Source organism: Hyperoodon ampullatus, assembly GCF_949752795.1.
Source record: "Hyperoodon ampullatus genome assembly, chromosome: 14".
Taxonomy (NCBI): domain Eukaryota; kingdom Metazoa; phylum Chordata; class Mammalia; order Artiodactyla; family Ziphiidae; genus Hyperoodon; species Hyperoodon ampullatus.
The window spans coordinates 51699116-51712285 of record NC_136927.1 but is presented as its reverse complement, the minus strand read 5'-3'; the positions used below and the strand labels follow the sequence as shown (position 1 = coordinate 51712285).

The window sequence follows — 13170 nt, the reverse complement described above, 5'->3', positions numbered from 1 at the left end:
GAAGTCGAGAACTCCCCCATCTGAAACAGAATGATTCTTAGCAGGAGGAAACGGGCTCGGGCAGGGGTGGAGCTGGGTGGGATGTGAGACAGGCCATCTGGCCCAGGGATCCTGCTGTGTGACCCAGGATTCCACCAAGTGCTCTGTTACTCAGTCTTCACACAGTCTCATCTTACAGATGAAGTGAACTGCCAGCACGGCCGTGGCAGGGAGCCAGGCTGGCTTTCTGTCAGCCTCCAGGTTTTACTCTGCTGCTCGGTCGATCTCCCTGACAGGGACGGCCCATCCATGGCACTCAGCCCTTCAGTGGCTCTTTTTCATGTTATCAGCCCTATGTGGCCAGCCTCTCCACTCTCCCCCTTACTGGACATCCAGGCCCTCCATTCCTACAGCCACAGGTTCTCACCATCCTCTCCTCCCTCCACACCCACCTCCCCCATTTTGCCCAGCTAGGACCTGCTCGTTCTTTGAGGATTTGCTCCAGGATCACCACCTCCAGGAAGCCCACTCCTTCTACCCCCCGAGTCTTTTACACCCGTACAGCACACCTGATGGGAGTGGGGGACAGGATTCCTTCTTGATGGAACTCTGCTGGCCCAGAGTACTTCACACACCTTAATCAGTTGGGGATTTTGTTGAGATGCAGATTCTTAGGTCTGGGATGGGGTCCCAAACTCTGCCTTTCCCGCAAATCCCCAGGTGATGCCCAATGGTGTTCACAAAACCGTGCTAGGCCTTCCTGTACTTCTGAGGCCCAGAATCTCACAGATCTTGCTCTGAATGTATTTAAGTGCCACTTGACTCTAATCAGTTTATACCTAACAGCCCTGCCCAGCAGGTACCAGCCCCGTTTTGCCCCCAAGGATGCCCAGGCTCACAGCAGGTGACTAGCAAAGCTGGGATTCCACGGTGAAGGAGATCTTCACCCAGTGAGAATGAGTCGCAGCTGGTGGTGAGGTTGCGGAGCTAAGGGCCAGCCAATGGTGGGGACGTCACAGCCCTCAACAGCGGGAGCACGGCCACCTCCCCTGGAGAGGCGCCACAAGCTTCCTGGGCACCACCGGGGCACCATTCCCTTGCTGAGCACTCCCAGAGGCTGTGGCCAGGGCCTGGGGGAGCACGGCAGCTTCTGGGGGATGAAAGTGGGGGAGGCCGAGAGAGGCAGCTGCCCTCGGTCACAGGAAGCCCTGAAGCACCCACAGCTGGTGACTTGGCCATGACACTCACCCGCCAGAAGGGCTCCCCTACAGCAACTTCAGGTCACAGGTGACCACTGCCCTAGACCATCACCTCTGGCCTTTGGGCTTCTAGCACGTGGACATGTGGCTTCGTGCCTGCTGCCATTAGGGAAGGCGACTAGAAGTCCTTTCCTCCCTGCCCCCAGCCCTGGCATCAGATCCATAGGGCCCAGAGCCAGGACCCTCTGCCCCCCTAGAAGCGGGGCTGGCAGGGCCCACCCTACTTTAGCCCCCAACACCTCTCAATCTTGGCCTCCTTGGAGATGTGGGATTATACTTGCCCTGGGAAGACAAGCCCTGGTCTGAGGAAGCCCTACCCTCTCTGATATACAGACTTGCTAAAGATACAGTGGTACTTCAATTTCACTGCTTGAACCCACGACACTGTTACAGTCCACCCTCCGCCCCTACACAGCCCCTCCCAATTCACCCCCATCTAGTTACTGTGCCACACCCCAGAGGTCACTTTCTTCTTTTATTGGGAAGCAGACACAGGGCACACAGGGTGGGAAGCAGCCCGACGCCTCCCCGTGAAACCCAGGACAATGGTGGCCAGAGTCAGGGACACCACAGTGGCCAGGCCTAAGCCCAGCATCACCGAGTGGGGAGAGGAGGTGGACCCTTCCACACCGTGGTCTCTAGTCTTCCCCAGGAAGATCAGTGGCCCCACTGTGACATCTGCTTCTTCTGTCACTGAAAGACAAGACATTCAAGGGTCACCCTAGTCCCTACACAGGAGTCAGGTTAGGGGTTTGGGGTTGCTCAGTGGGTTCTAGACCAGTAGGTTTAGTTCTAACAGCTGCATTATTCTCCCACACCCTTGATTATGTGTTATGACTCCAAAATGACTGCAGAATGGCCCCAGCCGACAGCAGGGTGAGGGCTTGGGGCCTTTCCCACTTAGCCCCAAAATGGCATCCCCCTAGGGGTAAGCAGCCTTAAATGGGGAACAAGTGTCACCCTAGAGTGACATCCGGTGCCCTAGACCGAGGGAAGGGCAATAGACCTGGGGCCCTCTGGAGACCTACCATGCCTGCGACTGCGGGGAACAGACTGTCCCTCCAGGTGGCGCAGCCCCCTGGAACGGCCTGATATACCACAGTGCCCCTTGTTACAGCATCGACAGATATCAACAGGGCCTTCTACCGGGGACCATCTGAGAGGGAAAGACACAAGGGTCAGACGGCTGTGCAGTCTGCAGGAAGCGGTTTGCTGATAGTAGTACCTTGGGGGAATCAACAGGAGCGTGGCCAGTTTGCTACCCTGGTTATGTCCAATCTGGTCTCCTCACCTATTGGAGGACTTGCTGAAGGAACAGGCCTTGCTTATTTGGTCCGGGACTTGGTCAACCGGAGTGACCTTCAGGTGGCAGGTGATATATATCTGGAAATAAGAGCAGCTGTTACGAGGTAGAGTTCTAGGCAGTGCAGTGACTAGGTAAGCCAGTTCTTCTATAACCCTTAACCCTTGAGGGGGAGGGGAAGCCCACTTTAGAGATGGGATAGTGCAGGCTCAGAGGTTAACTCACCTCGAACTTCAGAGCAAGTTACAAATTGGATTCTAAATCGGAACCATCACCTTTATTCCTCTGGTCTTTCCCATACTTTTCCAATCACTCAGCATGCCTAAGCCCCGGGGCCCATTAAGTCAGAACCTCAGAGACAGGAAATCAAATCCAAAGGGGCCAAAATCCCACCCGACCAGCTGGAGTGGGGGGAATTTTGACAAAACCAGAGCTCAGGTCAGCCTGCATCCTTTTGGAAGAAGTCCCCACAGTCAGAGGTCCCCCTTCTTACTTCAGGGTCTCAACACACACATGCACACACACCCCAAGTCCTGCAAAGAAACCGAGGTGCCACCACCTTTCCTAAAGCCTTCTGCAGAACCACAGACCTTGGCCACCACCTAGTGGCCAAGCGTGCCTGCAGGGTAACCGTTTCGGAAACTTGAACCAGCCAGGTTGCACTTCTGGCTGCCTACCTTCTACCTGCACACACACCCCAGCCCCCTTACCAAAGAAGGGTTTCCGGGTCCCTTAGTGTTCCTATTACAGGAAGGAACTGCTTTGACCCTCAGCTTCTTCCCAGAACATATTGCTGATGCTAACTGGGGCCTCAGATCCCAGGGTGGTTCCTCGTTAGCTTTCTCCCTTGTGCCATAGCTGCCATCAGCCAAGCCACCCGCCCACCTTTGAGGGAGAGCCCTCCGAGAGCTCAAGACTGCCTTCCATTGATCAGGATGGTCCTCTGGTCTTAGTCACCCCCACCCCATCCCTGGAGAGGCAGATGCCGGCTCAAGAGTCACACATGCTGATGGTCACCACCTGTGTGAAGCCTCATCCCCTCCTTCCTCACCCCTGGACCACCTGTGAGGTCGACTTCCTACCCCAACCAGGATCTTCTACCCTAGGACCCCCAGGGTCACCGATCTGGGCACTGGCACCCTTCCCGAGTCTATTTTCTTTTATCCCCAGCCCCATTCACCCCAGGACCTGCCATCAGAAAGCTCCAGGACATCTCCCAGTAGCTTCAGTTGTGCCCTTCCTTCTATCTGTCTACCATCTGTAGCAGATGACTTCTGTTCTCCGAACAGAACTTCTGGGTGAGGTGAGGTAGCATCAGCAAAGTCTAAAAATTCACACCGCTCGTCCCTCAATGCCAGCCAGCCACGTAAGCCTCTGGCTTGGCGGTTTGTAAACCTAGCTGCTTATTAGACGCGCCAGGGAGCTTAAATGGCTTCTGATGCATTTCTAAATAAAGAGACTAGTGGCTAGGTATGGGGAGATACTAATGGTAGAACCTAGATGGTAGGTACATAGCTGTTTGCTGTGAAATTCTTTTGGCTTTACTTTTGAAGATTTTAAGAAACTGGTAAAGTTGATGCCAGGCCCCACCTCAGTTAAATGAAAACAGATGGGATGTATCAGTATTTTGATGATCCTTAGGTGGTTAGTACAGAGCCACGGCTGAAAATCCTTGCTTCAGTCACTAATCCTTCCTGACCAGCTATTCCAAATTTCACATCCTCCCAATCCTATCTCAGGAAACTTGTTTAAAAACTTCTTGATTTTCGTTTGTAAGATTCTACCAGCACTTTCTGGCTAGAGGCCAGTCCTAACTGTGCTTCCTGCCCAGCCATCAGGAGTGATCCACATTTTAGCTCCCTCCCCCCTCTGCCACCCTTAGTGTCAAGTTGAGCTTCCTAGCTTAGTGGTTCTCAAAGGGTGGACCCCAGAGCAGCAGCATCACCAGAACCTGGAAACTTATTAGGAATGCAGATTTCAGGCTCCACTCCAAACCTTCTGAACCAAACCCTGGGTGGGGGGCCCAGTGGTCTCTTTCAACAAGCTCTCCAGGTGATACTGATGCACTCAGGTTTCAAAAAGTCACAGGTCTAGCCTATGATCAAGTTCGAGAGGCTACCTAGCATGAAAAGTTCTAACCTGCTTCCTTTGCCCTTCTAGAAAGCCTCCAGGAAAGCTGACACCTGCTCTTATTAAGTCCTTTACTCAACCCACCTGGGTTCTGGCCCTGCTGACCTTGGTGGGGACAAGGTCAGTGACTTGGTCATCAGACGCTGCATTGTTGGTGCTCATCCGATGTGAGCTGTCAGCTAGGTCTCCTGCGTTCCTATTCTCCTAGTTTGTTCTGTTTCCAGGATCCCTGAATTTCTCCATCCTTCACGGATTTCCTACCGGTCTCTTAGGGCCTGTGCCTTCCCAAAGATCTCACTAGAGCCCATGGCTTTATCTACTTGACAAGTTACTAGGATAGGGCAGAACTATCAAATCACTGCTTAAGGGGACAGCTAGTGAGTGACCACACCGGCTAGTAAGCCTGGTCAGCCTGACCCTGTGAGTTCAGCCTTATTCCAGGCTCTTAAGCCATTACCGTGTTTCTGGAGTCATTAGCAAAGTGGAACACATCCACTGTGAACTGGAGGGTCTCTGGTCTGGGTCTGGGTGCTTTGAAAGCAGAGGAGGCATCGGTGAGACCGTCCACGAGACAACTTTAAAGAGAACAAGTGAAACACAGTTAAAGATTGAGGAGGGTGACACAGGTCGTGTTGCACAAGTGTTCCCTAGAGAGGTAGCCCAGCCTTACCCGTGGAAGTCCACGATGGTGTGATAAGGGGAGGTGTTCCAGTCCGGTGTCAGCGTGGCCACACAGTGGTCCACGAACACTCGCAGGGGCACATGGCTGCCAGTGTGGACTTGGGCCTGGAGGTGGGCTCTGTCTCCCAGCTGGAAGGTGGGTGTCGTCTTCTCGGCGCTCCAGTTCTCTGCAAGGAAAGGCCAGGGTGAGGGTCTGCCAGAGCGCCCCCTGCTGGCTGCCCCCGTCCCAGCTCTCCTTGCTCACCCTCCATCAGGCGCAGAGAGAAAACCATCTTCTCCTCCGAGAACATCGTGGTCCTGAAGGGCACCCAGGTGGGCAGGATGGCCCAGCTGCTCACATTGCCCTGCCTGGGAAGAGAACAGCAGCTGTCCACACCTGACCCGGGGCTCCAGGTCCCTGGGCTGCAGCCCCTACTAGTGACACACTGCCCTCCTCTGGGGTGTGTACGGCTCTGCCCAGATGTGTCTGCCCACTGTCCGAGGCCCCCCTCTCCAGGATCTCGTTCTGGGAAGCCCTTGCACACATGCCTCATCCCTTGTTTCCTCGTGGTATCAACACCATCTCCCCTCCCAGATGGGAGGGCAGGGTTCAAGGTCTTTGCACTCGGCCCAGCACAGGGCCAGGTGTTGTAGTTATAAACCAGTCGCCCTGTCCTCCCACCTCAATGCCCCAGTTCACAGGCACATGCTTCACGCTGGGACCTCCCCACCCTCGCTCAGCCACTGCGGGAAAGCCAGAGGGAGAGAGCAGGTTGTGATGGCCAAAGTCAGAGCCTGGAACCCACCCCTGCGCTATTGAAAGACCACTTCTGAACTCTGAGGGGGCCAGTGGCCGGGCAGCCTCGCAGCTACCACCAAGAGGCAGCTGTGGCCCAGACCAATTTCAGAGGCTCAGAGCAGAGGCAGCAGGCCCTCCATTCCCACCAGGACTGAGGGCAGCGACCACAGCCCGAGCACCTCCCCCTCCTCACAGCTAGATGCCTGCCAGGAGGCTGACGTGCTTGCTGAGGGACCTCTGCGCCAGGGGCAGCAACAGGCCCATCCCACACGGACCTGGGGTAGCGGCACTCGATGGGGACCTCCGCGCGGTTAGTCCTCAGGATGGACAGGTTTCCCACAGGGCGGGGGTTATGGAACAGAAAGGTGCTGTACACCAGGGCGTCGTCGGTCACCTGAGGGAAAGGGGAGGGGTTAACTCCCCCAGCATCACCTGCCCTGATGTGCCCAGCCAGGGGCAGGAGGGCCGGCTGCTGGAGGTGGAGAGAACACAGGCCCTGGGCTCAAAGCCTGCTCTGCCGCTGACCCGTTGGAGAGCCTGGACAGGCACCCCCTTCGCACCTCTTTTCACCCCAAAATGGTGACATGACCAGAGACATCGGGTGTGTGCTCCCTTCTCAGACTGCTGCCCTCACCCCACCCTAACACACACACACACACACACCCCACTTCCGTTTCCAGGAGAGGCCTGAGGCCAAGAAAGCCTCCAGGAAGAGGTGAGAAACTTCCAGGAATTTTAACTCACTGCCACAGCAGTTACTACCTAACTCGCCCTCCCTCTTCTGACTTATTCTCAAGCCCATTTCACAGAAGGGGAAGCTGGTTTTTAGTGGTTGCCTGAGGCCAGAAGAACACAAGCAGGTGGTGCTGCTGGGGCAATTTGCAGTACCCGCCCCCCACCCCCAGCCCCCCAGTGAACAGCTGCCTGGCCCTGCCCTCGGCCCGCTCAAACTTCAGGGGAGAATCCTAACTGTCTATCAGCGAGGGCCCCAGGTGGAGCGGCTGCATATACATGGGGCCCAGTGCAAAGTGAAAACGTGGGGCTCCCTGTTCAAAAGGAAAGAATTTCAGGACAGCAGAGCATCACTAAACCAAGTGTGGGCCCCGAGAACCGGCACAGGTGGCGTTCCCAGGAAGCCGCCTCGGCCCCGCGGGATTCTCATCTGGTGAGACTGGGCAACACTGTCCTGGGGAGAGGTGTCATCAGGCTGTGCTCCACGGTGGAGTCAGCTGGGGATCTTAAAGCTACTGATGTCTGTCCCCACCTCCATTCCGATTTAAGGTGGGCTGTGGGAATCAGGAGTTTTAACTACTCCCCAGGTGATTCTAATGCCCCAAGGCTGGGAGTTACTAAATTAGGATCATTCTTTAACTCCTACAGCTCCGGCCTCCCCACGCTCTCCCCAGGGAAACAAGGCCCAGAAGGCTTCAAGGACAGCCCTGGGCACCACACTGAGACCAGAGCCCCAGAGAAGGGCTCCGGGGGCTGATGGTGCTCCAAGGCCAGGTGGGCAGGGGGGCATGACAGAGGGGAGGACAGGCTCTCTGAGCGGGAGAAGTCGGTCCAGGGAATCGTGCACCAGCTGGGCCCGGTCTGGCCCTGCCTTGCTGAAAGGCCCCTCCTCTAGTCTGAGGCTCTGCCCCTCCCCCCTCTCCTTGGGAGGCATCTGGCCCGAATATTACTCAGCTCTCTTCCTGTACACGCCCCCTACTTGATACCGCTCCCATGGGACCCACTTTGAGCCTCTTCAACACAGATGAACACGATGCCCTTTGCCCCCTCCCTCAACATCACTTTTAGTTCAAGGCTTCAAAGCCATTAAACATGGATGAGGGATGCCAAAATTCTGGTGTTTTTTTTCTGTGATGACTTCTGAGCTTTCAGAGGTGTCAAAGTTCATCTCTTCCATACAAATTTCTAGGGCCCCTCACAAGTGCTGGGCTACCCACAGGGGATCCTATCACACCCTCCTCCCCTACATTGGCTGCATCTCTCCTGGATGCCCTCCAGGGGTTCAAAAATCCTCAGGAATCGGAGAAGGGGTGCCCAGTCTGGCCCAAAGTGCACTGCCATCTCTGGACTGCACCCCACCTCCTCAGCTTAGGCAACTAGAGGCAGGAACTCCCCCGCATCCCCATACCACTGAGGCCCAGCTTCAGGCCTCAACTGCTCCACCCACCCTACCCCACAAATGAAAGGAATTCACCCCAGCCCCGCCTGACACCGGCTCTGCATCCACACTCCCCATCACCGGCCCCCTCCCATGTCATCCCACCGAGGCCAGGGCTGCCGAGGGGGCCCAAGCCTCACCTGCACACTGTTGCCACAGGCGTGCAGCCCAACCTCAAACCTGACCACGGTATCCGTGTCCATAGAGAACAGCGGCTCACAGCTGTCAGGGCCCAGGGTAAGGTCTGCAGGCCTGATGAGCTTCCCGGTGCCAAAGAGGTCTTTGCTGACAGTAACCACCATCTGGTCCTCCTGACACTCCACCATCACGGCGGGTAGCTTCGATGGCATGAGATGTTGGGATTCATCATGCCAGATGGGCTGGGGGTTGCACAGCTCCAGACTCCCCCAGAGCAGAAAGCAGACAAACAGCCTATAGCTCAGCCCCATGGTGCCTACGAAGTCGCTCCTACTAGTAACTCCTGGGCAGGCACCACCCCGCTATCTTATAGCCCGGATGATGGTTACTCACACCTGAGCTCCCAGTTACCTCCCTTCCCCAGCCAATCCAGTGGGCTAGGCCTCTGCTGCTCAAAGTGGCTCCTGGTCCTGCAGCATCGGCATCACCTGGGAGTTTGTTAGAAATGCAGACTCTGGGACTTCCCTGGCTGTCCACTGGTTAGGACCCCACGCTTCCACTGCAGGAGAGAAACTGCCCGCACAACTTCCTCTGACCTGATCCACACGGGTGGGGGGAGGGGGGAGGAGGGAGGAAGCCAACAGAGAGAAGCAGGTGAGAGGTCAGGCTCCAGGCTCGCCTGGGTGGCCTACCGCAGCAGAAACCCTCCCACCTAGGTTTCCTGCCCAGCAGGTCCAGAGGGAGGGAGCCAGCTGTGGCCTGAGGCCCCTGAAGGACAGCCAGCCGGAGAGAGGGGAAGGGGCCCCTCCGAACTTGTTACCCACAGCCGTGGGTTGGTTGTGGTGGGCTGGGGATGAGCCTTACTGAAGCCTCACATCCGTCAGCCCCTCTCCCTCTCTGCCTTGGAGTTAACCCCCCTTAGAGGGCTTCAGGAAAAACAGAACAGAAATTTGTGGGGGGAGGCGGGGGTGAGGCATGTACTGCTGGTGGGAATCTGGGTGAGGATGGGGGAGAGTCTGGACGCACACGGGGTGGTGGTGAGCATGTGTGTTCCCCTTGTCCAGAAGGAGGACTAGAGACACCTCCATCAGGGAGCATGGCCAGTCTAGCCCCCAGGAACCCAACCCAGACCGGATTCTGGGTCTTTTACATTTTTCTGAGAAGTGCTTCCCCCTGGTGGCCAGAATGCACCAAAGCAGGGCCACCAGCTCAGAGCATTTTCCTTAAAATTCTTGAAAGCCCCGATAGTGGTTTCTAAATACTATTCCTCTTTAAAAGCAGGACCCAGCTCTCCTGGGAGAAATGGCTGATTCCAGGGCTAGGGCCAGGAAAGACAGGGTGAATCTGGAACATCTTGTCATGCCAGAAAATGCCCACAAAGTGGTTAAGGATCTGCCTGCCAACGCAGGGGACACGGGTTCGATTCCTGGTCTGGGAAGATCCCACATGCCGCGGAGCAACTAGCCCCCCGCAACGAGCCACAGCTACTGAGCCTGTGCGCCACAACTGCTGAAGCCCGCATGCCTAGAGCCCGTGCTCCGCAACAAGAGAAGTCACCTCAATGAGAAGCCCTCGCACCACAGCAAAGGGTAGCCCCCGCCTGCCGCAACTAGAGAAAGCCCGTGTGCAGCAATGAAGACCCAACACAGCCAAAAATAAATAAATAAATAAATAAAAATTTTAAAAAGCTCTCAAAATGATGAGAACGTGTTAAAAGAACACAGGAGTCAAATTAATGGGGTGGGGGGGGACTGGCCAAATTGGGAACAACTGTACATCAGAATGAATGAGGACAGAAAGGACTACACATTGAATAAAATAAGAATTCGTGAGTGTCCATGCTGATGCTAAACACATACATAAAAACCCACGAATGAGAAAACTTGTCCCATAAAAGGGAAACTTCCTTACAATACAATGCCAGCAAATGATCGTGGAAGGAAGATAGATTCAGAAAATAACCATTTGCAATCATCACAGTATTAATAGATTCGGGCAAGAAGCATTAGAGCCTGTTAAAGGTCAGCTGATGGTGGGTAGGGGAAGGATGGATTGGGAGTTTGGGATTAGCAGATGCAAACTATTATATACCCGTCAGGACTAAGATCCCGCAAGGCGCACAGCGCGACCAAAAAAAAAAAAAGGGTAAACAACAAGGGCCTACTGTGTAGCACAGGGAACTATATTCAATATCCTATGATAGGGAACTCCCTGGTGGCCTAGTGGTTAGGACTCCACCTTTTTACTGCTGAAGGCCTCGAGTTCAATCCCTGGTTGGGGAACTAAAATCCTGCAAGCCACACGGCGCAGCCAAAGTTAACTCTTCTAAAACGTTTGCTATCACCTATTAAAATTTTAAATATATATATATATATATATCCCATGATAAACCAAAAGAATTAGCTGATGCTGTGATGAAGATGTTAGCTAACCCTATAATCAGTCTGCAGTATAAAGTCATATCAACATGCTGTACACCTTAAACTTACACAATGATTTATGTCAATTATATATTGATAAAGCTGGGGTGAAGCTCTGGAGATGTATGGTGGTGATGGTTACACAACTATACTGAATGCTATTGAACTGTACACTTAAAATGGTTAAAATGGTCAATTTTATGTTATGGATATTTTACCACAATAAAAACAATAAAAACAAAACAAAAGTAGTTGAGGGAAGTTAGAATACATAATCTCGAAGTTTCTCCTTAAGGATTCTTTATTAATTACAAAGGAATAAAGGCTTCCCTGGTGGTGCAGTGTGTGGGAATCTGCCTGCCAATGCAGGGGACACGGGTTCGAGCCCTGGTCCGGGAAGATCCCACATGCCGCGAAGCAACTAAGCCCATGAGCCACAACCACTGAGCTTCACTCTAGAGCCCGCGTGCCACAACTACTGAACCCGCATGCCACAACTCCTGAAGCCTGCATGCCTGCAGCCCGTGCTCCACAACAAGAAGCCTGCGCACCACAACAAGGAGTAGCCCCTGCTCGCTGCAACTAGAGAAAGCCCACACGCAGCAACAAAGACCCAACGCAGCCAAAAATAAATAAATAAAGTAAATAAATTTTTTTAAAAATTACAGGGCTTCCCTGGTGGTGCAGTGGTTGAGAGTCTGCCTGCCAATGCAGGGGACACGGGGTTCATGCCCCGGTCTGGGAGGATCCCACATGCCACGGAGCGGCTGGACCCGTGAGCCGTGGCCGCTGAGCCTGTGCGTCCGGAGCCTGTGCTCCACAACGGGAGAGGCCACAACAGTGAGAGGCCCACGTACCACAAAAAAAAAAATTACAAAGGCATAAGTGGCTACTTTACAGTGGATAAATCTGGCAAATAGCACTTTAGCCACATTGTCAAAGCTAACTATTAGTTGAATAAACATTATTATTTTTTTGGTGGGATAAAAGGACATCACGTGCCTCCTGATGTGAGGATATGATACCCAGGGTTTAGAAAAAAGTTATGTATGTGTAAATATGTGTGTGTGTGTAACACACATGTATGTGTATACATATGTGTGTATATGTGTATGGGTATATATGTACATATACACAAAATTACTTGTATATACATATTACATACATACAGAGATAGAAAAATCATATGTAGCAAAATGTTCATATTTGCTATATCTGGGTAAAGGATAAAGAGGATTTCAAAATAAAAGGTTAAAAATAAACCCTTTCTAGGTCAGATTCAAGTGAAAGAGAGGACAAAGGGATTCGTTTTCAGAAGAAGGCTGTTAACCAGTTTCCAAAAGCAATGGCTGAAACAAAGTTTGAGGTTACTAGGTAGAAAACAAAAAGATGTGTAAGATCTTTGAGAAATAATTTATGAAACTTTACTGAAAGTCATCAGAGAATACCTAAACAGAGACAGATTCCATATTCATGGATGGGAAATGCAACCTCAAAGATATCAATTCTCCCAAAATTAATTTATAAGTTCTATCAAAATCTCAACAGGTTGTGTGTGTGTGTGTGAGTGTGTGTGTGTGTGTGTGTGTGTGTGTGTGTGTGTGTGTGTGGAACTTGACAAGATGATTCTAAAATTTATGTGGAAGGGCTAAGGGCCAAGGAAACCAAGACTTTTGAAGAAAAAGAACAATGTGAGAGACACACCCTAACAGATACTAAGACATATTATAGAGCCATGGTAGTGAAAGCAGGGTGCTGGTAGGACAAGAAAAAAATACAGTGGAATAGACGAGAGAGCCCCAAAACAGCCACTTGCATAAGTGGAAATATGATACATGACAGAAGGAACAGATGGACAACTCAGTAAGAGAAGCTGTGACAAGTATTATCCATATGGGAAAAAAACCTGGATTTCTACTTCATACATAAAAATGAATTCTAGAGAGATTAAAGAGCTGAATGTGAAAGAACAAAACTTTAAAACTTTTAGAAGGAAATACAACCTCCCAGGGCAGAGTGAGGTGAAGGGTATTTGCTAAATATGACCCCCATGCCCTCCCCCAACAAAAAAGCACAAATCGTAAAAGAAAGGTGACTTTTTAGGGCACTTTCATAAATAATGATAAAATAGCTATAATAATAATAATTACCATTCATCATTTACTCACAATACACAGGGACTAGGTTGAGTACCCTAATCCTTATACCCACCTAGGGAAGTGTCATTGACCGCATTTTACAGATGTGCAAACTAGGACTCAGAGAAGTTGTACCCAAGGTCACGATGTACCAGTGAACACCCAAACAAAGTT

The 13170-nt window shown here is 52.4% G+C and overlaps 1 protein-coding gene across 1 annotated transcript; it reads right to left on the bottom strand.

Annotated features, from left to right (window-relative positions):
- Nucleotides 1-1713: 1713 nt before the first annotated feature.
- Nucleotides 1714-8749, bottom strand: ZP3 (zona pellucida glycoprotein 3; the record flags this gene model as incomplete). The annotated part of the gene is made up of 8 exons (XM_079719542.1): nucleotides 1714-1931; nucleotides 2267-2394; nucleotides 2530-2621; nucleotides 5129-5246; nucleotides 5342-5519; nucleotides 5597-5696; nucleotides 6402-6524; nucleotides 8441-8749. The coding sequence occupies 8 exons, from the start codon at nucleotides 8747-8749 to the stop codon at nucleotides 1714-1716; spliced, it is 1266 nt and encodes a 421-aa protein (XP_079575668.1).
- Between the last annotated feature and the right edge of the window lie 4421 nt (nucleotides 8750-13170).